We start from the raw sequence: 24368 nt of genomic DNA, 5'->3' as shown, positions 1-24368 counted from the left end.
ATGTTTCAGATATTTTTAAAACTAAGAATCAGATATTCCAATGTACAAGAGATACAATACTGTACTTAATGAACTTTTGGAGTGTCTGACCTTTGTTTAAAACTAAATTTTTATATGACTTTTCAATATCAATTAAAATTAAAACTCAAAACTCAAAACTCATAGAATATAACCTTAAAAAATTATAAATCCAATGTTATGTTGAATCAAAGGTAAGTGAAATGGTTTAATTTGCAATTTTCAATACTTTAATTAGATGAAATAATTCCTCATATTTGAAATAAATCTACTTGAATCAACTTAAATTGTTCACAAGATTTGCTAACTTTTGAGACAATTTTTAAAGTCTTTGACTGTTGTCTCAATATCTAATTACTTATTTGATCTGCACTATTCTGGTCACTAGTCTTAGTCTTGGTTTCTGCCTCGAAAATTTTCCGAGACTTTGGGAATCCTTAATAAACACAAGTCAGTTAATCGATTCAAAATCACGCATCAGACCGGCATGACTATTGCATTATGATGATCTCTAACACGCACAGAATATGCTTTCTTGGTACATAAAGTCCATTACGGTACCTAAAAGCGATCTGTTTGTCTATCAAAATTTGAAGTCGACTTGGATTTTGTATCAATTCGAGTCGAGTAAAGTCGACTTTTCCATACAAAATCCAATTCAACTTCTAATTCTGGTTCCTATTCATCCACTGTGAATCGTAAGGAGATAATAAAACGGTTGAACAGTTTTCTGTTCCTAACTTAACTAAAACAGTCATGCCAGATTGAAATCGAATCCAGCAGCAAGTCAGAGTCACTTTGACTTGAGAACAGATTTTCCACCAATTATCCGATTTCTCCTATTTAGACAATTACAACTCAACAATTCAAATAACTGTCAAAATCCTCCTTTAAACCCCACTAAAATGTCACCATCCTCAAATCTCATTGACATCCACATGTCATCATCATCATCATCAAATCGTGTCTCACTTGTCTCAATTTCGCACACAATTTACCCAAATGAATGATAATTATGTGTGTATATATATATGCACACATAACAGTATATATATCAAACTTTAATGTACAAACAACAGAATCAACAGACGATGATGATGAAAATGAAAATTTTCTCTGCTTCAGACATAAAACTTAACCTTCAAAATTATTTCTCTGTTCTTGTGCTTTTTTTGAAAAAAAAAAAAGTTTTTTTGAGGAAAAAAGTAAGGAATTGGGGGAGAAAAAAATGTCGAAAAATCACAGCTGTTGATGATGAAATGAGGAATGTTGAAGGAAGAGTTGATGTTAGAATGAGGCTTTAATTGAGATTTTGTTGACTTAAGTTGGGATAATTGAACTCTGGATTGAACTAAATTAGAGTGAAATTTGTAGTTCTAGTGAGGAGTTCTATGGATTGTATCTGTATTATAGATTGTCGTCCATCCAGATCAATTATGGCCTATAGTCTATCTTAAATAGTGCATGAAACTGTGTCTGTTGTTGACTATCGACCAGTTTCATGAGCTATATTGCTTCTATTATCAGCATACGCCATAGAGTCAGATAGAGTCATCATACAGTCAATATTCCGAATTCAGGTCAGCCTAAGCCTGAAGTAATTCAAGCATAGAGTTGAATTTACACTAAGAAATCTCGTTGACGACAGCAACACTTCTCAGTCTCGACAAATCTAAAGATCCATACTTCTAAGAATTCCCTTGGAGTCTCGGTGTCAGTCTCAGTCCCGGTTTCAGTTTTAGTTACGGTATAGACCTCGATCCTGGTGTTGGTCTCGGTCTCAGTCTTGGTCTTGTTTTTGATCTTGTTCCTGGTCTAAGTCTTAGTTTTGATCTCGTTTTCGATCCCAAAATCTCATCGAAACTAAGACTTTTAGAAACTCTGATTCACACTTGAATCCAGCCTCAATATGACACCATACCGGACCCTTATCGGATAACTCATGTCTATACCGTGAGTCTCATTCTTGAGTCTTTCAATAATTTCAAATATGGTTCAATTAAACCCCAAAAGATTCTTTCTATTTCCACAATACATTAATTAATTCCTAATTAAAGACCAAATAACCCCCAAAAATGAGAGCATCAACACTCAATCTTAAACTTTATTTCCATCCCAAAAACAATTGTTATTTCCCATAGTCGCGTCAGACTTTTTTTTCTAATTCCGACGGCTCAAAAAAACTTTTTGAAATACTAAAAAAATTCTACTTGAGACTGTCTTAAATTCTTTTTCCAATGCACTTTATGAGTTTTAAGGACGAAATAAATTCATGCGGAAAATTTATGGAAATTTAATAATAGAAAAAATATATGGAAGAAGAGCAGCGGGGGTGACTGTGGAAAAAATTGAAGGAACAAAAAAAATCGATGTGAAATATTTTTTGAGTCAAATGTTGAGGAAGAATTATGATTTATGGGTTGGATTTGTAGGTTATGAAGGAGTTGTGAGTGTTCTATACCCGAGAGGTACAATGATGTTGCTAAGGGCATTTCTAGGTTGCATAATTTATGGTCAATATCCAGCACCAAACTTTAAAATGACAATAAAGCTTGGAAAATTCGTAATGGATCCACTTTACATAATGGCTAAAATGAAGTCACAATGTGTACCGTGACGCTAGAAAGTATTTTGTGAAGTAATAGTAGGTACTTTGATGCCATAGTTAGTACCGTGAAAGTAAGTGTCTTGACGTCATAGTGGGTATAATAATGTCATAGTGCATACAGCAATGACATAATGGGTACTGTGACATCAAAATGGTTACCGAGACGTCATACTTGGTACTGTGACATCATGGTGACTACTGTGATAACATAATGGATTTCTTGACAATATATTGGGTATTGTGGCATCAAAGTCGATACCGTAAAGTCATAGTGAGTACTGTGACTTCACTGTGGGAACTGTAAATCTTAAAGTAGATACTGTGACATCATTTTAGATATTGTGGTGTCATAGTGGGTATCGTGGGGTCATAGTTGGCATTGTGATACCATAATGGGTACCATGACGTCATAGTGGACACTGCAACGTCATAGTCTTTACTTAGACGTCATAGTCTGTATCTTTAGATACCTCTATGGGTTGTTTAGGGACTTTTAGCTGAAAAGACCTTAAGAAATTGAAGAATTTTGTCCAAATGAGGGGATTGTTAGGTTGACTCCAAAATCCACTCTCTGGATGCACCCCTGATCATGACAACATGTCTCCATCCCCACAGGTCATCAAACAAGCCCAAATAATTGTCACAATTCTTTTCTATATTTACACAATCTGTTCACCTTTTCCTCATAATTCTTAATTCCCTTGTCTCATTTCATTGCACTTTTTTTTACACAATTTTTCTTCTTTCACGCAACAAAATAAAAGATTTTTCTCGCAATTTTTGTTCTTTTTTGCTTCATAAACAAGAATGAGCATCCACACAACAGACTTATTTTTTTTTCACACTCACTTCTTCTTGCACATCTGAAAGTGATCGCACTTGAACGAATGTGCGAAAAAAAAAGAATTCTCTCACTTTTTCGTCTTAATGATGATGATGAAGAAAGGAAAGAAAAAAATGAAGGCACAAATGCCGGGTTCAAAAACATAACACAAGGTCATTGTACAAAGTTTAATTTTATGCGACACGAATTAACGCGAAAAAATTGTAAACTGAGATGAAAATGATGTAAAAAAGTGCAATGAAATGAGAGGAAAAAGTTTGAGAAAAGAAAAACATTTTCTTTGGCGATTTCGTGAGGAAAATTTGTTGATTGAGATGGAAAAGTTGGAAAATTTTCAAGGTTGTGAGGGTTTAAAGCGCATATTTTGGGATTTAATGAAAAGTCATGCCTTAATCAGAAGCGTAGCTTCAACATCTCGACTTTCACAGAATCTGAGCTTCAAAAGTGACGACTTAGTCAGAAAGTAAACTTCAAAAGTGACGACTTAGTCAGAAGCTGAGCTTCAAAAGTGACGACTTAGTCAGAAGCTGAGCTTCAAAAGTGACGACTTAGTCAGAAGCTGAGCTTCAAAAGTGACGACTTAGTCAGAAGCTGAGCTTCAAAAGTGACGACTTAGTCAGAAGCTGAGCTTCAAAAGTGACGACTTAGTCAGAAGCTGAGCTTCAAAAGTGACGACTTAGTCTGAAGTTGAGCTTCAAAAGTGACGACTTAGTCAGAAGCTGAGCTCAAATTCAAGCTTTAAAGTGACGACTTCAAAGCATTAACTCAAAATCAAATCATCGCCCCAAAGTGCCAATCTAATTACAACTCAATTCTCATTCTAATCTAATAATTCAGCTACAACAACAACAAAATTGAAGAAAAAAAAATCTCGCACGTTTCATTTCAGTGCATCTTTTGCATCACATCATATGTGCCTCTCAGTCACTTGTGAGATGTTGCAAGTTTTCTTCTTCCACCTCCTTATTCAGCCTGTTCATGTGCTGTGCTCCTCTCTTCCCTCTCACACTTTACTTTTTTCACACAATATTATTTTTTTTGTGTACTTTTTTTCTTCTTAGATTGTTCCTCGTAAATGCAATTTATGTACATTTGCACGCTGTGTCGCATCGCGAGAATAAAAAAAAATAAAATAAAACTGAAAGCGAATTTTTTTGTGTGTAAAAAAAAAGTTTTTTAGTAGAAAAGTTCTAGTTCTCGCGATAGGAGGGCAAAGAAGTGCAATAACAGAGGAATATGTCGAGAAAATAATAAAAAGTTTTTTGTTGTCAAATAAAATTGTGAAAAATTAAAATTGAAATTTTTGTTGAAGGAAGCTTCAATTCCTGTAAATAATTTAGTATGTGAATTGCTAAAGAGAAGTTTCTTGCATTAAAATGTTAGTTTTTAAGTTGTTGGCAATTGTTGAAAGAGAGATGGATTTTTGGAGTCAAATTTAAGGCAGTGACTTCTTTTGAAGGCTCAAATTTAAAGCGATGATGTAGATTGAAGTGACGATTTCAATTTGGCAACTCGAATTCTAAGTGACGACTCATATCAAAGCTCTATTTCAACGCATTGACTTGAAGTTGAAGCAGTAAATTAGATTATTACAAATAATTCAGAGTACTTACTTAAATATGAAGCAGAGACTTACTAGTAAACCAAAGTTAATTTTGAAGCAATGATAAAGATTCAAATTAAAATTTAAGGCAATGACTTGAATTTGAAGCAATGATTGAGATTTAGTCTAAATTTTAAGGCTGTGACTTGAATTCAGAATAATGACAAAGATTGAAGCTTAATTGTTAAATCAGAGACTTTAGTTTAAGACAATAATTCAAAATAAAGTCAATATTTAATGGTTTTGTGAAGGAATTTTGAGGATTTAGATGAAAAAGTATGGAAATCTATACCAATATGTGAATATAAAGCCTCTTATCGTATTTCATACTAAAGTCAAACTCAATACCAACAACTCACATTTAAATCAACACCTCAGCTTCAAGTTAAATTGACAAATCAAATTTTCAACATATTAAAATTCAAATCATTTCAATATAAATCAAATTTCTGAGCACATGTCTTACCTGACAATACCAAAACCCTCTCTTAAACCCCCTATTCTTATAAATAATCTCTCATATCAAAATACCAAATTATCTTAAAACACATATAAAAAATTCTTTATAAATTCAAAGGAAGTAACCGTATCAATTATGGTTTTGTGTCCCAGAATTAACGGAACAAACTACAAAAAAATTGGAATCAAAACAACAAAAAAATTAAAAAAAAGTCACAACAGTTGCTAACAATTTAAAAGAATAAAGGATGAATGTTAAAGACCAAGTCAAGGAAATTGAGGACTGATGAACCCCTTCAACAAAAATTTATTCAAGATTAATTCTTTATTTTTTTTTTGTTTATAAATAAAAAGAAAAAGGAAAAGAAAAAAAAATTCACCCTTGAAATGAATTCAAGTCTCATAAAAAAATAAAGTGAGAAGCAAATTGCAGTGACTGAAAAATAATGAGCAAAAAAAAAGCAGTGTAAAAAAAATATTCTCAGCGACTCTTTAATCTGCTAATTGTTTACAAAAGTAAATGAGAAAAATAAACTAAGAAAAAAAAAGTGACGCTGAACATTTTTTTCTTTTTTTTTATTTTTAAATCTTGACACAAAAAAAAAAACTTTTGTGAAAATTAAATTCTAATTTTATCCTGAATTGTGCGTTGTCTAAAGACAATCTCGTCACGGAGCTGCAAAGAATTATTACGGAGGTAAAGAAAGTGTGGAGGATAAAAATTCTTTATTTTAATTAGCGCGGTTTTCTCAGAATGTAAAAAAATTTAAAAATGTATAAGTATTGTCAATTTTTAGTTAGATTTGATGGATTTATGAGATATAAAAAAAAATAATATCAACAGATCCATGGCAAGCTCAAGTGGACATATATACTTTATAACTGGTCAATAACTGGGCATTAACTTGTCATACAACTAGTTATATCGTATTTTTGTCCACTCTGGGGAATAAAGGGGTATTTTGGGTCCAACCTTCTCCAATTTCTCCTTTTTATGGATTTTCAGTTTGTTAAGAATTTTTGAGAATATAATTCAAACAATCAAGATTTTTTGGATTCGCAAGGTTAGCAATGCTCGCAATCATGCATAACAAGTATTTTTAAGGAGAACAAGCCTGTGAGAGCATCCTCTTTGCTTTTTAGGATTAATCATCCAGGCAAATAGTTCGGACACCCGTGGTTGCATTTAACAGTATCTGGGGATACCAATTGAAGCAATACACTTGATATTTGGTCACATTAAGAATCCGACTTACAAGAGCTTGAACTCGACAAAGATTTTGTATCATAAACTTAACTTGAGTCGACTTGACTTTATATGAAATTTGAATCGACTTCAAGCTCTCCGGCTTCTTCAAACCTTCAAGGTTACCAATCAACCGGTCATTTAATTTTAATGACATTTTATAAAACAATTCGCACTAATTTTCCACCTCAAATGACTCAAAAATATCCAAATTCTCAAAATTGTTCACATAACATATCCCTTGAAGCGGTTATACCTTAAAAATCCGGTTTTTCTCGTTCCTTCTTGTCTTTAAACCTCTTTTTTATTAACTACAAAAAAAAATCCATTCTTTTATGCTGATTAATTCAAATATGAGGAAATTGATTCAATAATTTACTGTATTTAAAAGTTAATTAAATCAATGAGTTTTGAGCAAAAAAAAAATCTTTTTTTTTTTATTATCTTTAATAAAATTGTTCATTCATATGAAAAAAAAAATTCCGTCAACACAAAAAGAAGCAGAATTTACAGTTGAAAAATATTTTGCAACTCGTTAGTTGATTCGATTACTTTTTTTTTTATTCATCACTTAACACATATTATGTGAATTATTGAGTCGCATGTAGCGAAAGTTGCAATAAATTTTGAGGGAAAACATGAGGAAAATTTAAAGAAAATGATTGTGTGGTTGGATGACGACCTAGGGCAATATTTGATGGGAATTGGGAAGATTTTGGGTCTTTTTTGTCAAAGTTTAGCAAATTTTGGGTTTTAGTATCTCATGATCTTCCTTAATATGCATGAATATCCATCAATATTCACTAATATCAATTGATATCGCTTGATATCCTCTAATATCACTCAATATCCCATAATATCACTCAATATCCCCAATTATCAGTCAATATCCCCTAATTTCACGTATATACTCATAAAATATTCAAGAATATCGTCAAATACCCCCAAGATCTCTTTAAATCTCTTAATAAGTTCAAAATTCTTCCGAAAGTCGCATTTAAGGTCTTATAACATTCACAATTTCCAACCAATTCCTTCAAAAGTCTAGAAATCTATCCCTAATCTTCCTGATTATCACATGACTTGCAGCAGTCAATTCTTAACTCTGTTCAAAAGTCGGTGACTCTGGTTCATTACAATTCATCCAAATCCACCCAAACTCTAGATCCCCACCATCCTAAGGACACCATTTCCTCGACATTTTCCCTTCATATGCCTTTCGGTATCAAAATAAATTATTCCATTTCACTATTTCTGTCCCACACAAGTTCATCACATGCAAAATTACAATATTTTTTTTGTACCACAAAACATTGAACTGTGCGGAAGCAAAAGGCATCATTTTTTTCTCCCCATTTTCGTCATCATTTTCATCTCACATGTGTGAATTTTTTTTTTCAATTTTCTTCTTCAGTTCAAAAAAAATTTCCGCACTTTTTTCGTCTTGTCGTAGGTTAGGAACTCGAAAAACAAATAAAAAAAACATTTTTTTTGGCGGCAGTTGTGTGAAAAAAAATTACAAAATAAATTTGATGAGAATGAGATGAGAAATTTTGTTTGTGGGAGAAAAATTCGCGTGATGTGGAACAATTTTTTTTATGAGTTACGATGCGTACTTGAGTGGTATAGGGCTTTGATGGGGATTAATGGAGAGGATGGTTGATGATGAAGAGGAAATTTTGGAATTTTTGAATGGAATTTTGAGGTCTTTAGCAGGTTTAGAGCTTAATGACAAGATTGTGGCTAGTTCTAAGTCAAACGTTAAAATTAAGAAGACATGGACCAAAGGTATACCCAAATGCCACAAATCTGTTAATCGATCAAACAATTGACCCCAAATCGACGTGACTCTGACTTGGTGACTGATTCGGTTTAAATCCGGTCCTTTGCTTGAATCACGCAAGTCTGGTGCTGAATTTTGGATCAATTAACCGATTTGTGATTTTCTGGCTGACTATAAAATTGAAATTTTGTAGAACTTGCCATGATTTCAATCAAAATTTTCAAATGCGATGCATGACCTCCCTTGGACGACTCATAAAGCTGACTATATCACTAATTGCTGTCATATTTCGACCTAATCTCCAAAAATTCACCACAACCTCCTCATAAAATCTGCAACATTCTATACACAAAAAATTAATAAATTTTTCTCATCTTCCTCATTCGTTAGCAAGACACTAATGCGTCACTTAAGTGAGAATAAAAAAAATAGAATTTTCACTTTTCTTTATTTGCTCTCACTTATAAATTATCATCATTGTGACTTTTTTGTCTTTTTTTTTATTTCAAATTTATTATGACTAATAAAAAATTTTCCTCAGTTTTAAAAATAACAGAAAAATTAAAATTATAGTTGGGAGGAATAAGTTGAAATTTATGTTGTTTACTGAAGGCATAGCTGGGATAAATTGTTTATAAATATCACCAGAGGTTGAAGTCGACTCAGATTTTGGATGCACTTGACTTCATATAAAATCAAAGAGTCGATTTGAAGCTCTGAATATCACAGATGGTCTGTAAATGTTAAGAATGGTCAATAAAATTGAAATTAGATCTTTAGGGATCATCAATGGTCTGTCAAGTTCAAATTCAATCATGAATTGCGCTTAAATCAGTTTTAAGAGGTCAAGAAGCATTGTCGCTTGATTCATGAAGAATTAAAATACCAAAAATAATCCATGAAGGTCAAATTAAGTCCTACTAGGTGACTAGTGGTTATTTAAGGTCAAATATAATCTATAGAAGCTAAATATCGTTCATTACGGTCAAATATGTTTCATAAGGATCATATATGGTTCATTAATGGCTAACATGGCTTTAAAGCAAATCCCATATCCACATGGAAGTTGACTATATCACATACAAGAGCTTAGATGTTAGAAAATGACAATTATCACTAAATCAACTCAGATCAACTCACTTACGACATCCATATTGACATAATATTTTTAAATCAGCTTTATTAAGCATTAATTAACTATACATAACCTAAAATTTAACTAAATTAACACATTAAAGAGCTCATAAATCAATTGTATATCCCCAATTTACCTCCCCCTTAATTTCTGATTGACAAATTCAAAAAACCTTAAAAAAAACTCAAATATTAAAAAAATTCTCTTGTTATTCTCCGTTGCATTAACCTTATCCTGATAAACTTCAGAATTTTCTTCTACAGAACCAGGTCGGTCAAAAATTGCATTTTATAAATCAAAATAATTCAAAAAATTAACAAAATTTCATCGGACATAAAAATGCCAAAATAAATTGGCACATCAAGTTTGGCATTTAAAAATAATTTTTATCAATTTTGAGTTGGAAGATCTACACAAAGACATTTTTTTTTTCAATTCCACCCAAAAACCTTTTTTTAATCAAACAAATCTTTTCCTTAACTTTTTCATTAGATTTTCATGCACAAAAGTGCAATGCAAATGCAACATGCACGTGACATACAAAGAAGCGGTGCCGGTTCAACAGGTACGAGTGAATCAAAGCCACATCAATGTCAACAGTGTCTCAAGAGTTTTAGCAGTAATCACCAACTTGTTCAACATATTCGTGTTCATACAGGTGAGGATGTTATGTTTGACTTAACTTATGTCCGATTTAAGGGCTTAATGGGAAATTTGTGGAGGTGGGGTGTGGAAGAGAACACAGGGTATGGTATAGGGTACAGTGTATGAGAAGGATACAGAGTATGCGGAGGTTATAAGCAATCAAGTAGGTTATTGGAAAGAATATGGGATAGGATGTGGTTTAGGGCATGGGAAAGAGTATGAGATAGTGGGTTAGGTAGAGTTTCAGTTATAGCATGGGAATTAGTATGGAATTTATTAGTAGGATATTTAAAAGAGTATGGTGTAGAGTATAAAATAGGGTATAGGATAGAGTGTAGAATAAGGCATAAAATAGAATTTGGAATAGAATATAGGATAGGATGCAGGATAGGATATGGGATAAAATAAAATATATGGTATGGTATGGGGTATGGAATAGGGTATGGAATAAACCATGAGATGGGGTATGGGATACGGTATGGGATAGGGCGTTGGATCGAGAGTACGGAATATGGGATAGGGTGTAGAATATCAACCCCCCAAATAACCCAAATTATTATTCTTAAAGTTGTCCATTGAACCATTCATTAACAATTCCTATTTTCTATTGTCTCTGTCTCATTTCATCTATCCAGGAGAAAAGCCATACAAATGCAGTAAGTATTTAAAAATTGTTCGTCATCATGTCAACATTCCTTACAACGTTTTTTGCTTTTTAAAAATTTTGTTATAGCATATTGTGACCGAAGATTCAAACAATTATCACATGTACAGCAACATACAAGGCTACATACAGGTGAGCTAGAGATATCGATAGATTAGTTGAAGATTTCTTGATTTTCAGTAAGTTTGTGCATCAGTAATTGGGAATTAAGCATGTCAATCGATCATAGAGTGTCTTTATTGATGCTACTGAGTCTTAGTCGTACCTAAAGAGTCTCAATCGACCCTAAAGAGTCTCAATCGACCCTAAAGAGTCTCAATCGACCCTAAAGAGTCTCAATCGACCCTAAAGAGTCTCAATCGACCCTAAAGAGTCTCAATCGACCCTAAAGAGTCTCAATCGACCCTAAAGAGTCTCAATCGACCCTAAAGAGTCTCAATCGACCCTAAAGAGTCTCAATCGACCCTAAAGAGTCTCAATCGACCCTAAAGAGTCTCAATCGACCCTAAAGAGTCTCAATCGACCCTAAAGAGTCTCAATCGACCCTAAAGAGTCTCAATCGACCCTAAAGAGTCTCAATCGACCCTAAAGAGTCTCAATCGACCCTAAAGAGTCTCAATCGACCCTTATGATTCTCAATTGATGCCATAGAGTTCCAATTGATGCTATTGAGTCTCAATTGATGCTATCGAGTCCTAACCGTACCTTCAAAAACTCAATTAATCCTTAAAAGTCTCATTTGACTCAAAAATGTCAACTAATCTATTTAGTCACATTAAAATCCAATTCTACTCCTCGGAAAATACCACGAAAAATCTCAGTCCAGACAAACAAAAAAAAAGTGGCAAAAAAGAAAAATCAATTAAGAATTCTTGAAGCATTTCTCCATTGCCATCGCATCCCGTTCATCAGAAGCATAAAAAAAAACATTTTTTTAATTACACATTTTTTCATTTCGTTTTCATTTGAAGAGTTTTGAATTGCAAGAAGAAGGAAAAAAAAATTTCAATTTGTTTGTGAAAGAAAAAGGAAAAATTGTGAAAATGAGTAATTAACGTGGCCATTAGTCTCATTCCTGCTTATCCTGTCTCTCAGTCTCGTTCCTCATTTCGGATAGCAAAAAAGTGTAAAAAATTGCAGCAAATAAAATTTTCTTGTTGACTAACAAGGCATGAGGAAGACGCGATGGAAGTAAATTGAATAAGGATGGAAGGGGATTGCTGAATGGCTGAATGTCTGCAAACGTGACCTTTTGGTTATGTGATAAATTTAAGGGTGTGAAGCTTGAAAATTCATCAAAATTTCATCAAAAAATGCACAAAAATTTGCCAATTTTCGATCAAAAATTCAAAAATTTTCCGGAAAATTCCACAGAAAATTCACAAATTTTCCCACGATTCTTAACCTTTTAACCCCAACTTTTCCGGCCACAATATTTTCTCTTCATATCCACTCTTCCTTTATTCAATTTTCATCATCTCTTTCAATTTCATTTCCATTGCAACAGCACACAGCACAGCAAAAAAATCCTTTTCTCGCGTGATTTAAATGAAAAGCGACAGCCGCACATACAAAAAAAAAGAAGAGATGAAAATGGAAAAAAATTGCCTTTAAATTGAAATGTAACACAAACATGCTAAACGAGCATTTAAAAAACAATAAAAAAGGGTTAAGTGGGAAGAAATGTGGCCGTGATTCGGATTTTTTTCACTATCTCTATACCTATATCGTGTCATTCAATTTCGCGGGGAGATGCTGTGGGGATAATTTGTCAGAAATTGAGGATGTGGATTTTGAGGTTATGTGGATATTTTAAATTCATGGTAGATAGAAGCTTTGAAGCTGTTCATCCAGAGCCTTAGTACCTCTTTTTGGAACCTTCGTACCCCTCCTATTTCATCCTACATACCCCTTCTTACAAAGCCTGTGAAGCCTTTGAATAAAACTTTCGTACCCCTTTTATTGGAACCTCCATACCCCTCTTTATTTAGCCTTCGTACCCCTTCTTTTAGAATCTTCGTATCCCTACTTATAAAACCTTCGTACCCCTTCTATTATGCATTCATACCCCTTCTATTTGAACCTTCCTACTCCTTCTTTATATGTCCTATGTATCCCTTGTATAACTCCTTCATACCCCGTCCTCTGGAACCTTGGTACCCCTATTTATGAACCCTTCAAACCACTTCCAATACAAACCTTCAAAATTCTGACACAAACCTTCCACAAGGACCTCCTCAAAACAGCACAAAAAAGAGAACAACTCTTTATTTTTATCAAACAACGGGATAGAGAACAAAATCCACTCAACGAGTTGTCCTGATTATTAAAAATAGAAGATGAGAAAAAAAAGTAATTAAAAAGCGACTGCAGTACAAAAATGATGGGTAGGATGGGGAAGATATTCATGAATTTTTATACTGTTAATGAGAATAAAAAGATGAGAAAATTGAAAGTTAAGGATATGCATTTAGGTAGTGGAAGTGTTGGGGGGATTAAGGCGCAGTTTTGTGAGGGGGATTGGTGGACATAGGAATCAGTTGTGAGGCATGAATAGTCTTAGATGTCATCTAAAGCAAGATTTGAGGGCCTAAAGCAGTGATGCCTCTAAGATTCCAACTTTAAGAGACTAAATCTAGTAAAATCTAAGATAACAGCTCAAGATTGTCCATTTTGGAATCAACATAACCTCAAAAAGTGGCCACCCCGACAAAATTACCCCAAAAAACTCGTTAACTGCAATTAGCACACTCAGTCATCTCCCATAACAGCCAAAAGAGTTGAGTCGTGCGACCATAAACTTCCTCGTCTCCTTCAAGCTAGCAAGAACATGATGACAAAAAATATATTCCCAGGTGCACAAACTTCTCATCAACAACATCTCACGTTACATGATCATTAACAATTCACCTCTTATTTAATTCTAATTTCTGTTTTTTTTGTGTGCTACTCACTCTAATTACAGGCGAACGTCCCTACAAATGTCATCTACCGGATTGTGGCCGAGCCTTTATACAACTGAGTAATTTGCAACAGCATTTGCGTAATCATGATGCGCAAGTTGAACGTGCAAAAAATCGTCCGTTTCATTGTAACATCTGCGGAAAGGGATTTGCAACGGAATCGAGTTTGAGGACACATACGTCAAAGGTAGGATGATGTTTTGATTATTTTTTTGGGAATATTTGTTTGATTAGTTTGGAATTGTACTAGATTAATTGCAAATGGTACTAGATTAATGGCAAATTGTACTAGATTAATGGCAAATTGTACTAGATTTGTTGGACAATGTACTAGATTTGTGGTGAATTGTGATAAATTTTATTTAAATTTCACTGGATTCACTACAAATTCTACTAGATTTATTGGAAAATGCACTAGATTTTTTAGCAATTTGTACTAGATTTTCAACAAATTGTACTCGATTCATTACAAATGGGAGATTTTCTGCAATTTTTTGTCAGATTGTTGACAAATTGTACTAGATTTACTAATAATTGGAGTAGATTAGCAACAAATTGTACTGGATTTATGGGAAATTGTACTAAATTTGCTTCAAATTGTACAAGATTTGTACTAGATTCTTATAAATTGAACTAAATATTCTTTAGAATTGTACTGGATTTTGTACAAATTGTACTAGATTTTTGAAAAATTGTTCTAGATTTATGATGAATTGTGCTAAATTTTCTTCATCTTTCATTTCACTGGATTTACTATTAAATTGTACAAGATTTTTTATAAATTGTACTATATTTTCAGCAATTTGTACTAGATTTTCAACAAATTGTACAAGATCCAATCCAAATAGTCGATTCTCTGCAAGTTTTTGCTAGATTTTTTTACAAATTGTACTAGATTTACTAAAAATTGAAGTAGACTAGCAACAAATTGTACTAGATTTATTGGAAATTTGTACTAGATTTGCTTCAAATTGTACTTGATTTGTACTAGATCCTTATAAATTGAACTAAATATTCTTTAGAATTGTACTTGATTTTGTACAAATTATACTAGATTTATGAGAAATTGTTGTAGATTTATGAACATTTGTCCTTAATTTCTTCAAAATTATGCTAGATTTGCTAGACTTGTACTAAAGTTGCACTAGATTTTTTAGCATCAGCTTTCTAAACTCAAAGTAATCTCCATATTTCAATCAATTTCCAAAATTGCACATACATAAATGTCAATATATCACCTTAATATCAATTCAAAAAATTCCGAACCACTTGTTGCAACATCCCCCAACCACCTTCAAAACATCACAGCACTTCCAACGCTACAATTTTCCGCAAACCTCCACGTATAAAAAAATTTCTCATGATAAACAGCACAGCACAAATGGAATTTTAATCTCCAACAACTGACCATAAAACGCGTTTTCATGTAAAACATGAATTCCTTTTTTTTCTTCATTCACTTCTTTTTGTTCCTTCCTAACTGAAAAAATTCACATCTGCTGTGGCAAAATAGCAGAAAAAAAAATTGCACGAATAATCGTCAGCATCTACATAGGATAAATAAAAACTGGTGTAGATATTTATGAGGAAGAGACAAAAGCGACGATAATTGCCGTTGCCGTTGCCATTGCCCTTTCATTAATTAACTTTCTCCCCTCAAACGTGAACCGCATGTGGAAGTTTAGTTATTTTAGAGAATTTGAGGGGGAATTATGGTGGATTTGTGAGGGGGTTTGGTGGGGGTAATTGGAGGTTGGAGGAGAAATTGATGGAATTTTTCGATTTTGTTACTTATTTGGCACTTTTTTGAAGGATTAAGTTAGGAAGGGGGTTTAAGGCAATCTATACGATTGGTCAAGGGTTCTGAATTGATCAATAACCTTTTAATCATGCAGTTTAAGTCAATTTTGACACTTATTGATTAAATCAACATCCTTTAGATTAATCACATCTGTAACAGTCAGCGAGTAACATTTGTGCTCAATTTAGACCTAGTTTGACTTACTAGGTTGACCAAGGTGACTACCCAGGACCAGAATTCACAAAATATCCAATAATGTGCTTACTATTTATCCTTAAATGGCTAATCTCAGTGTATACATACCCAAAGTTGACTCGACTCAAATGTAGAGCCTCCCTGCCTACATGCGTAAGGGTTCGGGCTCCTAAAGTCCTGATTACACCTACTTAACCTCCACAATTTCCCATCAGAACCACCCCACCACCCAGCCCATCATCATCTTATTAATCCTCACTCTTAATTCAATACCATTATCATAACTCACTTCATTTCCATTCAATTCACTTTTTTCATATAATTTTTTGCTTCTATTCTATTGTTTTAATTCTCAAATGAGAACAGCAACAGAAAGTCATTTATTGCTGCCTTTTTTTTACTCTAATTTTTTCCTCATTTCGAATGGATTTTTTTTTTCGCAGCCAATTAGAACTGCAAATTACCGTTCATTAAATTCTCATTTCAATTGGTTCATTTGCATTTTTTTTTATTCGTCTCGTTCTCTTGCTTTTGGTGGCGATGATGATTGTGTGTTGGATGTGGTAATGTGTGGGTGGATTGTGAGTGGTGGCTAGGGATTGAAGTTTTTAGGGTTTGATTTGGAATTTTGAGGTTAGGATCAGAGTTTTGAGGTTCTGACTGGAATTTTAGGGTTAGAGTTGGCAACTTTGAGGTTAGAATTGTCAATTTTGAGGTTGAAATTGTCAATTTTGAGGTTAGAATTGTCAATTTTGAGGTTAGAATTGTCAATTTTGAGGTTGAAATTGTCAATTTTGAGGTTAGAATTGTCAATTTTAAGGTTAGAAGTGTCAATTTTGAGGTTAGACTTGTCCACTTGAGGTTAGAATTGTCCACTTTGAGGTTAGAATTGTTAACTTTGAGGTAAGACTTGCCAATTTTGAGTTTAAATTTGTCAACTTTGAGGTTAGACTTGTCAATTTTGAGATTAGAATTGCCATTTTGAGATTAGAATTGTCAACTTTGAGGTTAGAATTGTCAATTTTGAGGTTAGACTTGTCAATTTTGAGATTAGAATTGCCATTTTGAGATCAGAATTGTCAACTTTGAGGTTAGAATTGTCAATTTTGAGGTTAGAATTGTCAATTTTGAAATTAGAATTGCCATTTTGAGATCAGAATTGTCAACTTTGAGGTTAGAATTGTCAATTTTGAGGTTAGAATTGTCAATTTTGAGATTAGAATTGCCATTTTGAGGTTAAAATTGTCAATTTTAAGGTTATGATCGATATTTTAAGGTTAAAGTCGATAATGTTGAGGTTAGAATCGAATTTTTGACTCTAAATGTCCAAATAAATTTCCAATATCAAGCCTGTTAATAACAGCAACGGAACTACTCAGCATATCATACAATCAAAGTTTATAAATCTAAATTAGATTCAAATCTATTTCCATAACTAATCTAATGCCTTTCACACCTACTTAACTTCTAAAATTACACCACTTAGTACAGAATTTGCAAACTTTATCTCAGACTAGATTATTATAATTTTTTGTAGAATTTCAAATTTTATTTTATTGTGTGCAAAAACCCCATCTACAATCACGATTACAACTTTTTAGTATCATTCTTGTTCACAGGAATTGCAATTACATTTAGGAGTTTTGCAGCAACACGCGGCCCTCATTGGAGGTCCAAATGCCACAAGCTGCTTAATATGTCATAAATTATTCCTTGGCGGTGAGGCACTAATGGAGCACATGAAGACACATCATAAACAGGAAACGACGCCACCTGCACCTGCTCCTTGTAAGTACATTTTGTGAATTTTAAACTTACTTTCTTACTAAATAATTCAATTTTATTTGCAGCACCTCCACCAATGTCAGATCCAATGTCACCAAACGATCAATATTCACTGTCAAAACAACAACGCAGAACTGCCAATCATCCATGTCCCGTCTGCGGCAAGTCATATGTCAATGAGGGCTCATTAAGGAAGCATCTTGCATGTCATCCTGAAACAAGTCAAATTGCCAACAGTTTACGAATGTGGCCATGTTCAGTATGTCAGGCTGTATTTACACATGAAGCAGGTATGATCACTAGACATGCAGCAGGAATTATTAAATTTCTAACCTCAAAATGCTAAATTGAATTTCAGGTCTCTTAACCCACATGGAGCACATGAGAACAGATCCAAAGCATCAATTTGCAGCACAATACATGTTAAGTCGTGCAGCAGCTGAACGAAGAGAACGAGATACAATTTTAGCATCAGCAATCGCTGGCGGAAGTGGACTGCTGTCGCAAATATCACAAAATTCAAGAGGTGCCTCACCGGCTCATTCTGAAGTAAGAAATCATCAAAAAATTGCATAAAAATCCATAAATTAATGAAAATCAAACTTAATTTCAGGCATCATCATGTAATGACCGAATGAACTCACCACACCCAGACAGTCACGGTAATGAAAACAACCAAAATAATGCCAACAGCAACAATACTAATAATAATAATCCAGAGAATGCCAGTGACAACAACAATAATACAAATGGTGCAACAAATCTCAGCACATCCGGCAATCTTAATTATAATGGTAAACTATCAGTCAATGACGTTCTCCGGACGCCACCCGGTCAACATTTACATCAACAATATCAACAGATTGTATCAGCTGCAGCTGCAAATATTGTCGCACAAAATCAAAATTCATGCAATGGCCTCGGATCACCAGTAAATCCAGCATCATCAGCAGCACAAGCTGTTGCCAATTTAGCAGCAGTGATGCGTCAAAATCAACCATTAGTAAACGGAAATCATCAATCACCGTCAAATTATGGACATCAAAATAATTCACAGATGAATCAGCATTCATCGCATCATCATCATCATCATCAAGATTCAGATGCAGCGATGCGTATTCATCAAGCTGAAGCACTTCTGCGTAGTCAAGCGGAGGCCGCATTGAGACTAGCTGTAAGTCAAGCTGCAGCTGTTGTAGCATCAAGTAGCAACGATTCAAATACAAACAATCAATTCCGTCATCATAATGGAATGCCATACAACAATCATCATCATCAAAATAATCCAAGTTCGCAGATTCAGTCACAATTCTCGCCAGATTTGTCGGAAGCACTACGTCTTCAGGAGCAGCGACTTGAGCAGGCGCTGAGGTTGCATAATAGTGAACTTGGTTTGCATCAACAACATCATCAGCAACCATGAGATTACGATTCATATGCTGGACATCATCAGCATCAGCATGCGAGTGGTAGTTCACATCCACAGCCGCAACATCCACCGACCGGTCATCAAATGATGTCGAGCATTTAAATTTTCTTAGTTTGAATTTTCGGAAAAATTGTGTAAAAAAAAAATATTTAAGAAAGTCAAAAAAATTTAAATTTTTGTAAAAAAAAAGTCAAAAAAATTTGAAATTTTGGAGAAAAAAATTTGAAATTTTGGAAAAAGTAAAAAAAAGCATTTAAAAAAATTGTAAAAAAATTAATTATGTTGACCGATGGGGCACCAATTTGGGGGTCTCAAAGGTTTTAGAATTTTGGAAAATTTAAGAAAAAAATAAAAAATAAAAAATGTAAAAAATAAAAGAAAAATTGCTGCAAATGCAGTAAATAGTAAATTTAATTTTTTTATGTAGTATTAAGTTTAGAATTTTATGTCAAATTATTTTTTAAATTTTTAATGAATTTTTTTGTTTATTCATCAAAAATTAAAAAAGGCCACTTAAAAAATAATAATTTAAAAAAGCATTTTTAAGTAAAAATAAATTTTAATTGATTTAAAAAATATTATATGATTTAAAGTTTGTGCAATTTTGAAGCACAAACCAAAATATTGACATTTTTAAGTTCTCTAACAGTGCAATAAAATTAAACAAAAATGGAACTGAATGCCCCGCACTAAATATTCAAAGTTATTCAAGATTGAGTTTAATTTTTTTTTTAATACAAAGAAAAACTTTTAATTTTTTTTTAAATAATCTAAAAAAATTTAATTAAAATTTGAGAATTTTTAAATTAAAATTTAAAGATTTGAAATTGAAAATTTAAAGATTTTAAATTAAAAATTTTAGATTTTTAAATTAAAAATTTGTGATTTTAAATTAAAGGATTGATAATTTTAATTTCAAATCTTAAATTTAAAATTGAAAATTAAAAAAATCATTATATTTAAAATTTAAAAAGTTTTAAATTGATTTTTTTTCTTCAAAATTTAATAATTTTAAATTAAAATTTCAAATTTAAATTCTATAATTTGAAAAATATTTTTTAAATTTCAAAAAACATTAAAAAATTTAAAATCTTCAACATCTATCATCTTTCATAATTTGTACATTCATCTAATTTCACAATTGTGCAATATTTAAGAATCGAACTATTTTATGAGTTTTTTTATATTGCAATAATATAGACAAGCCTAATTGTTGCTTATTTATTAAGTTGGTAAAGTCAATTTGTGCATTAATTGAACTTTTTTCCATTTTTTTCAATTTCTTTAATTTAAGTTGTTAGCATTTTTTGAATGTAATTAGTTTAATTAGTTTTTAAAAAAATATTTAATTTAATGCATTTCTTAATTAAAAAAACAAAATAAAAAGAAGAGACAATTCCATCGTCAGATTCGATCACTTTTAGGACAATCTTGAGTAGTCATCATCAAGAAATTCAACTTTTCATCTTTTATAACTTCAAAGTAAAATATTTGGAAAAAAAAGTATAAAATTTAAATTTCGGCATTTTTTTGAAAATTCAACGAACTTCCATTTTTATTAATTTTCAAGACTGATTTTAATTTATTTTCAATATTTTAATATTTAAAAAACTACAAAAATTAAAAAAAATTTAAAAAAATTTTTTTTTCTTTTTGAAAAACTAAAATTTTTATTTTCAAAAATTAACAATAAATTAAATTTCGACATCTTTAAAATTTATTTTTTAAAAATTCAATAAATGGCAAAAAAATTAAAAAACAAAAAATTTAAGAAAAATTGTAAATTAAAAAAAATGTATTTAGGCCTATAAAATTTAAAGAAAAAAAGAAATTAAAAACTTTTAGACGTTTAAAAAATTATAAAAGATTTAAGATAAAAAAGGATGTAAAAGGAATTATCTTAAGTTTAAGGTTTCAATGATACAAAAAAATACAAAAAATTGCATTTTCGATGAAAAAAAAAGTAAAAAAAGAAAAAAATGAAAAAATTTTGAAAAAGAAGTTCAATAAAAAAGATGAAAAAGATTTATTTAAAAAAATTTCGTTTTTTGATTTTTGAAATTTGTGATTTTTTGATTCAGGTGTCTTCACACTAGAGTTTTGAGGTTCAGGTGCCTTCACTCTAGAGTTATTGAGGTTCAGGTGCATTCACACTAGAGTTTTTGAGGTTCAGGTGTCTTCACACTAGAGTTTTGAGGTTCAGGTGCCTTCACACTAGAGTTTTGAGGTTCAGGTGTCTTCACACTAGAGTTTTGAGGTTCAGGTGTCTTCACACTAGAGTTTTGAGGTTCAGGTGTCTTCACACTAGAGTTTTGAGGTTCAGGTGCCTTCACACTAGAGTTTTGAGGTTCAGGTGCCTTCACACTAGAGTTTTGAGGTTCAGGTGTCTTCACACTAGAGTTTTGAGGTTCAGGTGTCTTCACACTAGAGTTTTGAGGTTCAGGTGCCTTCACACTAGAGTTTTGATGTTCAGGTGCCTTCACACTGGAGTTTTGATGTTCAGGTGCCTTCACACTAGAGTTTTGAAGTTCAGGTGCCTTCACACTAGAGTTTTGATGTTCAGGTGCCTTCACACTGGAGTTTTGATGTTCAGGTGCCTTCACACTAGAGTTTTGATGTTCAGGTGCCTTCACACTAGAGTTTTGAAGTTCAGGTGCCTTCACACTAGAGTTTTGATGTTCAGGTGCCTTCACACTGGAGTTTCGATGTTCAGGTGTCTTCACACTAGAGTTTTGATGTTCAGGTGCCTTCACACTAGAGTTTTGATGTTCAGGTGCCTTCACACTAGAGTTTTGATGTTCAGGTGCCTTCACACTAGTTTTGATGTTCAGGTGCCTTCACACTAGAGTTTTGATGTTCAGGTGACTTCACACTAGAGTTTTGATGTTCAGGTGCCTTCACACTAGAGTTTTGATGTTCAGGTGCCTTCACACTAGAGTTTTGATGTTCAGGTGCCTTCACACTGGAGTTTTGATGTTCAGGTGCCTTCACACTAGAGTTTTGAAGTTCAGGTGCCTTCACACTAGAGTTTTGATGTTCAGGTGCCTTCACACTGGAGTTTTGATGTTCAGGTGCCTTCACACTAGAGTTTTGATGTTCAGGTGCCTTCACACTAGAGTTTTGAAGTTCAGGTGCCTTCACACTAGAGTTTTGATGTTCAGGTGCCTTCACACTGGAGTTTTGATGTTCAGGTGTCTTCACACTAGAGTTTTGATGTTCAGGTGCCTTCACACTAGAGTTTTGATGTTCAGGTGCCTTCACACTAGAGTTTTGATGTTCAGGTGCCTTCACACTAGAGTTTTGATGTTCAGGTGCCTTCACACTAGAGTTTTGATGTTCAGGTGACTTCACACTAGAGTTTTGATGTTCAGGTGCCTTCACACTAGAGTTTTGATGTTCAGGTGCCTTCACACTAGAGTTTTGATGTTCAGGTGCCTTCACACTAGAGTTTTGATGTTCAGGTGACTTCACACTAGAGTTTTGATGTTCAGGTGCCTTCACACTAGAGTTTTGATGTTCAGGTGCCTTCACACTAGAGTTTTGAGGTTTGTGTGCCTTCACACTAGAGTTTTGAGGTTCAGATGTCTTTACAAAATGGTTTTGAGGTTCAGATGTCTTCTCCACCTGAAAAGCAAGTAGCCGCCCACAACAATTCACATTTATCCGCATTCTTATCCATTCAAAAGCTCATCCTTCGAGTGCTCACATGAATATCCGTAGCAAAAAATTCACATTTGTTTCACTTTTTTTTGTATGCTTAAAAAAACTTTTTCTTCCACAAATTTTTATTGCGATGAACTTTTTATCTTTTTCCTTCTTTTTCTGTAGCTAATTCACAATTTTTTTTTTTGTTGCTGCTCCTTAATGGATTCTCATTTTTTCTCCACTTCTTCTCGTATGCTGCATTGTGTTTCTCTGCTCATTTCTTATCTTTTTTTCTGTGTGTTTTGTTGGCTCTTCTTTTTTCATATGTAGATTAAGAAGTTTTGAAAAGAATTGTAATGGAAATGGAAGAGGATGCATGCATGGATATGAAAGTTTTTTTTGTCGTTGTTTCTTTGGTGGGAGGAACAATTTCTTTTGTTGTCCACAAGAAAAATTGTTGGAATAAATTATAAAGACTAATCTTGAGAAAAAGGTGGGTGAGAATTAGAGAATTATGAGCTTACTTTTGGTGTTTGGGATGTTTTAGGATGTCGAGGTCATTTGATCCTTTTTGGAATCTATACATAGTTCCTAAGAGGACACATTTCAAATGATACAGACGCAATTAACAACAACTTGGCGTCAATTGTGCACGAATTTTGATAAAATTTGGTTCGATTCTTGCCAGACTATTCTAAACTCGAATTACCAGATACTTTTCTCTATTTTCCTGGCAACACATTGTACATAATTACTGGGGCATCGTCATTCGCCTTATTGACGGCATTAAATGAATTAACCCTGACGGCTACGTGATGGCTCATTTTGCAGCCAAACAAAGGATTTCAAACAAAAAATACCACAAAGTCGATTCAAAAACAATTTAATTGACTACAATCTCTGGATTTTCTGTTACTTATACAAGCCTTTTCGATTTTGGTTTCAATTTTTTGACTTCCACTCCCTGTTACCTTCCTCTATAATATGAGAAATTAAAGAGCAAAAACATGGAAGGATTCAATAATCACAGCAATAACTAGGATTTCTAACAAACTTTTAGCTACCACAACGTCAAACAATCCAAATTGAACTCATTTAACGATTTTCTTATTTTAGCGCGGTAGGCCAAAGAACTCATGGAAAGAAGCTGTCGATAGAGATAAAGCCGATAGAGAGGGAAATCATACTTTGAATTGGTAATTGGCAAGCGGTAGAAACCAATAGAGCCATCTTCAGGAGCCGACTGAGAGAGGCCATAGATCACACTTGATATGTACGGCCAGCGAAGTAAGTAACCATTTTTAAATGTTGAATTCAATCTTTCAACGGTATTTTAAATGCAAAACTTTGAAAAATTTCTAGCAGTACAATAAAAATAAAAATAATATTTTAAAATGCTTGAATATAGATGCCGCTTGTGACAGTGAGATGGATGTAGCAATATAAATGTATGATCAGTATGGAAATTTTGAATTATTCCATATGCGTTCACGCAATATAATTTTAATTTGTCAGACTTTATAAAATTATGTGCATTCCATAGGA

The 24368-nt window shown here is 33.0% G+C and overlaps 1 protein-coding gene across 4 annotated transcripts in view; it reads left to right on the top strand.

The window, feature by feature from the left end:
- The window catches only part of dati (zinc finger protein datilografo), a 30534-nt gene extending 11217 nt beyond the window's left edge, over positions 1-19317 (top strand). For 3 of the 4 annotated variants that reach the window (XM_070645590.1, XM_070645589.1, XM_070645592.1), the window contains exons 3-10: positions 10189-10354; positions 10977-10997; positions 11069-11137; positions 13971-14155; positions 17584-17752; positions 17815-18039; positions 18108-18298; positions 18363-19317. In XM_070645590.1, coding sequence (XP_070501691.1) covers positions 10189-10354; positions 10977-10997; positions 11069-11137; positions 13971-14155; positions 17584-17752; positions 17815-18039; positions 18108-18298; positions 18363-19172 — 1836 coding nt within the window. In that variant the 3' untranslated portion in view covers positions 19173-19317. The remainder of the gene's footprint in view (positions 1-10188; positions 10355-10976; positions 10998-11068; positions 11138-13970; positions 14156-17583; positions 17753-17814; positions 18040-18107; positions 18299-18362) is intronic. The other variant, XM_070645591.1, reaches the window with a different exon arrangement.
- Positions 19318-24368: the final 5051 nt, after the last annotated feature.

The sequence above is a fragment of the Chironomus tepperi genome, unplaced genomic scaffold (assembly GCF_022539635.2).
Source record: "Chironomus tepperi strain 1889 unplaced genomic scaffold, CSIRO-AGI_Ctep_v1 contig_354, whole genome shotgun sequence".
Classification (NCBI taxonomy): domain Eukaryota; kingdom Metazoa; phylum Arthropoda; class Insecta; order Diptera; family Chironomidae; genus Chironomus; species Chironomus tepperi.
The sequence above is the reverse complement of the archived record's forward strand: the minus strand, read 5'-3'. Positions and strand labels throughout refer to the sequence as shown.